The sequence below is a fragment of the Medicago sativa genome, chromosome 5, assembly GCF_051527215.1.
Source record: "Medicago sativa cultivar Bolivia chromosome 5, Bolivia_mono, whole genome shotgun sequence".
Taxonomy (NCBI): Eukaryota; Viridiplantae; Streptophyta; class Magnoliopsida; order Fabales; family Fabaceae; genus Medicago; species Medicago sativa.
The window spans coordinates 69255402-69265103 of NC_140753.1; the positions used below are offsets into that span (position 1 = coordinate 69255402).

General features: G+C 33.6%; 2 protein-coding genes across 2 annotated transcripts; one reads left to right on the top strand and one right to left on the bottom strand.

The window, feature by feature from the left end:
- The first annotated feature begins 560 nt into the window (after nucleotides 1-560).
- On the top strand, nucleotides 561-5229 carry LOC146924417 (lysM domain receptor-like kinase 3). Its single transcript, XM_085709455.1, has 11 exons — nucleotides 561-1407; nucleotides 2713-2746; nucleotides 2851-2858; nucleotides 3015-3316; nucleotides 3476-3565; nucleotides 3747-3840; nucleotides 3928-4079; nucleotides 4180-4274; nucleotides 4389-4521; nucleotides 4713-4814; nucleotides 4901-5229. Exons 1-11 carry the CDS (start codon nucleotides 684-686, stop codon nucleotides 5063-5065), a joined length of 1899 nt encoding a protein of 632 aa, XP_085565581.1. The 5' UTR covers nucleotides 561-683; the 3' UTR covers nucleotides 5066-5229.
- Nucleotides 5230-5897: 668 nt separating this feature from the next.
- Nucleotides 5898-9197, bottom strand: LOC146924418 (receptor-like protein 7). Its single transcript, XM_085709446.1, has one exon. The coding sequence runs from the start codon at nucleotides 9070-9072 to the stop codon at nucleotides 6025-6027; it is 3048 nt and encodes a 1015-aa protein (XP_085565572.1). The 5' UTR covers nucleotides 9073-9197; the 3' UTR covers nucleotides 5898-6024.
- Nucleotides 9198-9702: the final 505 nt, after the last annotated feature.

Here is a 9702-nt window from a genome sequence, read left to right on the forward strand (position 1 = left end):
ATTAAGTATTATTTGCGCACAACTCCATATACTATTTTCCCAAGTTCATGTAGGATTAGAATGAGAAACAAAACACTCCTTTAAGAATTTTAAAATTGTTGAATTATCAACGTTGAGTTCGAATCTCACACCTCTATTTAAGTTGTAAGAAACTCAAATCATCTCATGCAAACATTGTTAACGTATTTATTTTAAAAAAATCATTAAATTTGGAAAATATAACGTATACCACTCCGTGTATTTTAAAAAATTCATTAAATTTGGAAAATATAACATATATGAATTTTTAATGACTATTATCATTGTATATACACACAAAAAGAAATACTGTTTGGACACAAATCCTAAAGAACAATACGGCATCTTATCCATTGTTCACTATATAAATACAGTGAACAATGTTTTTTTTAAAATTGCCAGATATTTCATAAGATAAAAGATTTCAACGTTTACCACTCACTTCTCAAAGTTATTTCTTCCCTTCCATCTAAATTTCCAAACATAGACTAAAATGTGGTCCATCAAAGTATAGGATGGACCAGTTGTATCAAAGTCAACTCAAAGGCAAAGTGGATGTGTGGGTCCCTTTCCACACCAACATGTCAAGTTGCCAACATGAATGTCTGTTCATGACGACAACACTAACACTAACACTACGCGGAAATTAGTAACCTCTTACACACATGCTTAAAGTATTAGCTTATCTTCTTTCTTACACTAATTTATTCATTAACACTAACACAAAAACTTCAATTTTCTCTTCTTCTCTTCAAAAACCACTTGTTATATTCAACTCAATGAAAACCAGTTTCAGTTTCTTACTTCTTATCATCTTGTTACTAGCTTCAACATCATTCATAGTCATAACAGAATCAAAGTGTAACAAAGGTTGTAATTTAGCTCTAGCTTCATACACCTTAACCAATGTTTCCAACCTTACATATATTTCAACCATTATGAAATCCAATGTTCTTTCAAAACCTCAAGATATCATCATGGCCAACAACAAAAACCAAAGAGTTAACGTTCCCTTCCCTTGTGATTGCATTAATGGAGAGTTTCTTGCTTATACATTTCTATATGAGCTTCAACCAGGAGAAACATATACATCAGTTGCAGAAGAGAGTTTTTCAAATTTGACCACTGATGTTTGGATGCAAAACTTCAATGTTTATAGACCAACTAATATTCCTGATTTTGCAATGATTAATGTTACTGTTAATTGTTCTTGTGGGAATAGAGAGGTTTCTATGGATTATGGTTTGTTCATTACATATCCACTTAGAAGTGAGGATACTGTGGAGTCTATTGCAAAGGATACCAAAATTGAGGCTGAGTTGCTGCAGAGGTACAACCCTGGTGTGGATTTCAGCAAAGAAAGTGGTCTTGTTTTTATTCCAGGGAAAGGTTAGTTTTTAAAATTTTTCTGTCATGGTTTAATTGATTTCTGGTATGAACTCTAAATGGGGATTTTGTACTTTCTGTAAAGTGGGTTTATTATGAAATAGTACATTAGAACTTATTGTTGGATATTTTGATTTTAGATTTTGTCAATAAGCATATCTAGGACTGAATGTGTTGAATATGATCTTATATTCACTAATTAGTGGGCAAACACTTGAGCGTAGCTGTTATGAAACTTGACATCCATAGATGAAGTTGAGAGAAAGTTAGAAAACTTTTTGTATTGATGGTAATGAGTAATATTGCAAATGAGAAAATTGACCTTTTTATGAGGTGATTACATCTATATATAGGCACCATTAAGTACCAAAATCTACTATCTCTAATAGTAGCAAAGCGGAGTGTAGCTAGAGCCCCTGCCCTTTGGGCTTGGTCCATTCGTTAGTTGTGATACAACTAGGAGGGATAGACGGTGCAGGGGGGCGACAGATTAAGGTAAACTTGCAATCGTAAGCATTGCATAATAGAAAACTAAAATAGACAACAGTCACTCTGCGACTGCAGTCCGAGGTGTAGTACATGTTAGGATAGTTGGAGCATAATTATCGGTGTTTTTGCACCGTGGTATAACTGAGCCAAATGCAATCTTGTCAGTGTAGTATGGATAATTAGCATTACTCCCGTGTCTTTACTTTTTCATGGTGGCTCTGCATTACTGCGGTGTCCTTACCTTCCCTTCCTTTCTTTTGCTCACTTTTATTATTTTTTAATAATAGGTGTGTGTTTTTATTATTACTTTTGAAGTATATTGTAAGACTAGTGAGACCCATTTTAGAGTTTTAGAAGAGTAGTATGGATATTTATAAAATGTAGTTGAGTGGTTTAAATAATTGAGAAGTGTGAAGTAATATAATATATTATGTAGGACCCATTTATACCACCCATATGGGTGGCATGGATGTGGGTGCTCTTAGAGTTTTGCTATTGTTAGTTAATTTGGAATTAGTTAGGAGTTAGTTACTCAATTAGTTATGCAGCTGGGTTCTATTAATTATACTAACACTATTGTGTACATGATTCAATATCTTTTATCAATCTATAATATATGATTCCTTAATGAACTTTTATCTCAATGAGTATTCCTATGCTCTCTTTCTCTCTTGTGAGTATGATCTATGGTTCTGTCATCCCATGATTCTTTACAGCAATCGACCGAACTCTGTAATCAATCGTTGTGTTCTTGTGCGCTTATTTATTTGATTACTTTAGAGTCGGGTTTGCCTCAATTTTTGTCCTTTCACTTTACAGATCAAAATGGAAGCTATTTGCCCCTTCACCCGAGGTATAAATTCTACCCTTATTCTCCATGTTAATTTACATCAAGTTTTAATTTTTTTTGACTTTATCTGAAAAAACATTATAATAAATTTTCATTTTCTTTTGCAGCACAGTAGGTTTGATCTTCTTACTCCTTCAAAAAGTTGGTTATTTGATTATTGTCTTTGCTGAAGTTTGATATCAATGTCTATATCTATGCCAAGGTAAAGATATCCTTAACATTATAATGCCAATGTTATTTTCATCTCATGTGTTATAATTTACACGAACAGGTCTAGGAACTGTGGCCATTACTGGAATATCTGTTGGAGTATTAGCAGGGATTTTATTATTGTCATTGTTTGTGTATTTTAAATATTACCTAAAGAAGAAGGTATGGGAGAAAAATTTGATTATGGATGACTCCAAGATGAACTCAGCTCAAATTGGTACCAACATCACAAGCATTATGGTGGAAAAATCAGAAGAATTTTCATACAAAGAACTATCCATTGCCACAAATAATTTCAGCATGGCTAATAAAATTGGTGAAGGTGGTTTTGGAGAAGTCTTCTATGCAGAGCTGAGAGGCCAGGTCTGTTATCCTTTGCATGGTCTCAATTACATAAAGCTTCCACTTTCTTTCTATTTTATTATCATAATGCATGTAAAACATGTGAGCAATTATTCCTACTATATAGTCTTTAGGAATGCTTATATCATGGTATTAAATAAGTCGTCTTGATTTACGCAGAAAGCCGCCATCAAGAAGATGAAGGTGAAAGCATCCAAAGAATTTTGTGCTGAATTGAAAGTCTTAACTCTTGTGCATCACTTGAACCTGGTAATTAGTTTATGTGTCTATTACTAAATATGATTGCTGTTTAAGAAACTAGAATTTAAAAGAAAAAGTCCTAATCATGTGAGACTGTTTAATGTTTGCTATATTCATGGATTATATTACACTGTTTTATATTATTATCTTTTACTTTCTTAATTTTATCAACCTATTTGTGACCATGTAGGTAGGTTTGATTGGATATTGTGTCGAAGGTTTTCTCTTCCTTGTCTATGAATACATTGACAATGGAAACTTAAGTCAAAATCTTCACGATTCAGGTGACATAAACTCAACGAAAATATATATGATGCACTGATGTGAATATGTGATTGTAAAGTTTCTGATCAAGTAAAAAATGTTACCAGAAAGAGAACCTTTGTCATGGTATACGAGGATGCAAATTGCGCTCGATTCAGCCAGAGGTCTTGAATATATTCATGAACATACAGTACCTGTATATATCCACCGTGACATAAAATCGGAAAATATTTTATTAGACAAAAGCTTTCGTGCAAAGGTAGAAGTCATATTACAGTTTTAACAAATTTTTTATTTTTTTACTGTTTTTCTTACTAGTATTATGATGGGAACTCTTCATTATTCATTTTGCACCGCAGGTTGCAGATTTTGCATTATCCAAGCTTGCTGATGTTGGAAATTCAACTTCATCAACTATAGTTGCAGAGGGTACATTCGGTTACATGCCACCAGAGTATGATCAATTATCTTCAATGGATTGCTATTTAACTTGAGACATAGAATTTGAGATAAAATGAGTTCATTTTTCAAAAGCGTAAGATTGATGATTCCATTTCCTTATTTACAGATATGCGTGTGGTGGTGTCTCTTCTTCTCCGAAAGTAGATGTCTACGCCTTTGGTGTTGTTCTATATGAACTTATTTCTGCTAAAGCAGCTGTAATCAATGATGGTCCTCAAGTCAAAGGCCTTGTGGCTGTGGTGATTCTCCTTTATAATTTTCAATTGGCATCCTAATAATTTTACATAAAGATAAATGATGTTTGTTAAGACTGTACAAAAGTTCCAAATCACTTTTTCTATCAATAGGAATTTTACTTGCATAACTAATTAAGCATAACGAAACGTTTTCCTTTCTTGCTTGTTAAGTTTTTTGTTAATTTATTTGGCAGTTTGATGAAGTGTTTGGCTATGAGCAAGATCCAACAGAAGGTATAAAAAATTTGGTGGATCCTAGACTTGGAGATAACTACTCAATTGATTCAGTTTGCAAGGTACCAGTTGTGTAAGGAATTTTATTTTATTTTGATGATAATGATTTCAACATTAATAAATGTTTGGCCATTTTTCAACTTTGCAGATGGCACAACTAGCCAAAGCATGTACAATGAGAGATCCACAACTACGTCCAAGTATGAGATCTATTGTGGTTGCTCTTATGACACTAACTTCTACAACTGAGGATTGGAATATTTCATCTTTTTATGAAAATCCAGCTTTTGTAAATTTAATGTCTGGAAGATAGTAGTACAAACTATATGATTCAACATTTAATTGTTCTGTTGCGAAACCTTACACATTCCTAGTTGAACACTTAAGCTGAATCAAACTATAATGAGGTAGAATACTAAATTAAAGTTTCCGTCGATGCATAAAGGTCAACATTTGAGTTGCTTTGCTTCTGAAAAATGTATTTAGAGCAGTAGATATCACATTGAGGTCAAACAAAATCTTTCGAAAGACAAGAGACACACGACTATTACTCTCATGAAGGGGGTGCTTTCTTTTAATTTTGTCCTTATAAGATGGTTAAATAAAATGAATACACAATGAAAGAGAAGAACATAATAAATGAATTCTAATGAATATGAGTTGAAAAGAAATACATTCCTTAGTTGGTTATTACTCGTTATCTTCTTTTTTTTTTTTTTCTGGTAGAGGCAGTTACTCTTTTTCTAATAGTATCGGGCAATGGCACCAATATATTCACCAAAATATTTACTCTTCATTCCATTAGAGAAACCACCACGGTGAAAATTAACGCCTCAGCTTCGTCGCAGCACACTATATTATGCGAATTGGTTTGTGCGCAGCCACTGTTAGATTAGTATTTGTATTTAGTTTCTTATTGATATGAATTGACATGTCTTAAATGGTTGTATTGGTGTAGTTTCTTATTATGTAATAAGGACTTGACAGTTTTAAAAATAGCAAATCCAAGCTGGTTCAGTGCTTAGCCACATATCTTAATTTTATTTTCTTTTGCATTTTAAAGCTAATTTTATTTCTGAAACTTTTGTGAGATACATATAGTGTATAAAAAAAAGTTCAGAAGTCAGAAAGTATGAGAAAAGCAATTGATCACACTATAATTTCTTTATTTGTTCAACAACTTGAAATAAACACACTGGTATTAAAAGATATACAGACTACATCCCTTACACTAGGAAGTTCAAATTAAATGCAAACAGCTGTATCATCAAATTAATTCGTTCTTCTACCATTTGTGTTGGCTCTGTTGTTTGTTCTTTTCAGTCGTATGTTAAACATATGTTCAACATGTCTTACAAGCCACCGCGGTTTTCCAGTGACGAAGAATACATTATATCCCAAGAGCAACCCGAATATTGCCCCACATGCATATCCGATTGCAACAGCTTTCCAGCCAAATCCTGATTCTTCTTCATCTTCAAATGTTGAATGTGGTGTCAATTCTTCCTCATTTTTGCATGATTTAGGCAATGGAAATCCACACAACATTGTATTTCCTTCAAAAGAATCATTTCCAAATGTACCAAACTGTTGACCTGTAGGTATGATTCCCTCAAGGTGGTTTTCTGAAAGATTCAAGAATGAAAGGAAATTCAAATTTGCCAAAGCCATAGGAATCTCACCAGTCAACTGGTTCCTTGAAAGGTCTAACCACTCCAAATTTTTCAAATGGCTCAAAGATTGCGGAATGGTACCCTTGATTCCATTGATCGAAAGGTTAAGGCCTTTAAGAGAATGTAATTCTCCAATGACTTGTGGAATTTCTCCTTCAAACAAGTTATTTGATAAATCAATTGTTGTGAAAGTAGTCAATATCTTTGTTAGCTCCCTAGAAAAACCTTTCATTATGATTACCACTGAATCGTCGTAGTACTCAAAATTACCCATGTATTGCAAACCAATTTGAATGTCATTCAAGTTCATCATTCCTTGAAAGTTCTTGATGCATGATGTTGGCAAGGGCCCACTAAAATTGTTGTTAGAGACATCAAAAATTCTCAACTTGGGAAATGGATGTTTGGTGCTAGAGCATGTGATTGCACCATGAAATTTATTTGATCTTAAACTAAGTACTTGTAACTCCTGTAGAGCTTCAAGCCAATTTGGAAATGTGTCCTCTATGTTGTTTTCTCCAAGGTCTAAAACTTCGAGTTGTGTGCACTGAGCCAATGATTTTGGTAGTGGTCCTTCCAATTGGTTGCCATTCAACTTTATGGTCGCAATTTGATTTTCTTTGGAAAAAGTTCTAGGAATGCTTCCGTAGAGGTTGTTCATTTGTAAATCCAATACAAAAAGAGAAGGAAGTGTTCCCAAACATTCTGGGATCATTCCTGTGAAGTTGTTGTGTGCCAAATTGAGTACAATCAAGCCCCATGTATTGCAGAATGTTGAAGAGATATTTCCTGTGAAGTTGTTGTTTGAGATTAAAAAGTATTCAATGCCATGAGGTGGAATTGGAAGATCACCTTGTAACTTGTTGAAACTGAGGTCAATGTGTATAATGTCCTTCCATGAGTTTAAGAGCTTCTTATGAAACCATTTGGGAATTTTCCCAGGAATGTTGTTATTGGAGAGAGCTAATGTTTGCAGATTTCGTGCTTGGAATTTAGGAAAGCTATTAATGTTAGCAGAAGATAAATCTAAGTAAACAAGGTTGGGTAAGATGGAGTCAGCACTGCTATCAATGTTGATAGAAAGAAAACTATTGTGTGAAAGAACGAGGGAAGTTAGTTTGTTTAATTTTGAAAATTGGTGAAAATCCACAACACCACTCAAGTTTGTTGATGATAAATCTAAGTAGGTAAGATTTTGGAGTTCAAATATTGAATTTGGAAAATGACCATGTAGGTTGTTATTAGAGAGATACAAATATTCCAAAGAATATGTTGAGAACTCACCAATGAACCCTGTGAGATTGTTGTTGCTGAGGTACAGCTCTAACAAGGAAGGCAAAGAATAACACCAATGTGGAATTGTTCCATTTAACATGTTATTACCCAAACTCACAATGCTCAATTTTGAACGTTTTGTGATTTCAATTGCAATTGGGCCAACTAGTTTGTTATATGATAAACGTAAAGTAGAAAGTTGAGGTAGATGAAAAAGTGATGATGGAACTTGGCCTGTTAGGTTGTTAAAGAACAGTGCTAAATATTCCAATTTGTTTAAATTTCCATAAACTTTTGGGATGTTACCACTGAAGTTATTAACTCCAAGATTACAATAAATGAGGTGTGGGAGGTTTGAAAGTAATGGGGAGATCTCACCGTTAAGTTTATTATGTGAAAGGCCCAAGTATGTTAGTTGAGTGAGGTTCCACAAAGATAGAGGAACCATCCCATCAAAATTGCAATCTGAAAGGATTAATTGAGTAAGAGACTTCAATTGCCCTATGGAATAAGGAATTTCACCTGAGAAAGTGATGCCAGATAGGGACAAGTACCTTAGAGGAGTGCTCCAGTTGGATTTTGGAAGTTGACCACTAAGGTCATAATTATATGACAAATATAGTTTTTGAAGATTAGGTAAAGAGAGGATGTCACTTGACAAATTTCCTTGCAACTGAGTTTCTAATAGACTAAGAGAAACCAAAGAGGATGACAAATTCTTTAGCATAGACAAAGAGCTCTCTCTGATGGAAGACATATTCACATAATCTAGATAAAGCTCCCTTAAATTAGTAGCATTATGAATGAGTTTCTTCCATGTAAATGGATTAATTCCCAAGTACCAATTACCGCTAAGATCAAGTGATACTAATTTTGAGAAATGAGAGATTGTGGAGGGAATATTACCACGGAGGTCACAATATGATAAATTTAGCTGTATGAGATTCACTAAATCGCCAATACCAATAGGCATTGAAGACCCAGAAAAATCATTAAAAGCCAAGTTGAGTTGTTGAAGGTGTCTAAGTTGAAAGACAGTGCTATTGGGATGTAATTCACCTTTCAGATTGTTGCAACTGAGGTCCAGACCTATCACGTGACCTGACATGGTGTCACATTTGACACCATCCCATTTGCAACAATCAGTACCATTTTTCCAAGATTCTGTCTTGAAAGAAAAGGAAGAACAACCAAAGTCCAGATCGTCCGGTTGAGATGAAGTGTTGATAAAAAATGAGTTTTTGAATTGTAACAAGGCAGAGTTGTCATGAAGGTTGCATAGTGAAAAAGTGTAGGAAGTAAAATGAATAAGCAGTAGCAACAAGAAGAAGTGAAAGGTAAAATAAGGCATTAAAATAAAAAAGGACCCCATTTAGAGTAACTTACACTTAATACTCTCTTCTCAATATTCTTTCTTTGTTACTTTATGATTTTGGATGTACCAATTGATTAGCCTCTATTGATTTATATAGGAAACATATAAAAGTCGAGTAAACGTTTCACAAATTGAGTCTTGGCGTGCTCTTGTTTTGTAGTAGCAGTAAGAAGATATTTTGTGGTTGCAATTTTAGTGATATGATAATTGACAATAACATTAAGTCATTAGCATCCATAGAAATGTTTGGTGTAGATTTAAGATGGATAGGGATTGAGATAAATGGAAAAATTCATCGAATTAAATAACATCTTCTATAAAGGAAGACCAAGACTTTTAAACCGTACTATAGCACTTAAGTTGAAATCTTAATTTGAGTAGTAATTAAGTTGAAATCACAATCAGTAATTTATACAAAAAGTGACAGATTAAGAAAATAAAAACTTTATTGAGTCCAGAAGCGGAGACTTGGACTTCTTCAAGTTGAGTTCCTCTTACAAACACTAGTGTATTGGTGAAAAAAATTCAACTTTACAAAATGCCCATAAAGTTTGGAGAAAATATTCAACAGAGTCTCCGAAAATAAATTGAAACATATTTTTTTGCCCTTAAATTATTATTAAATGT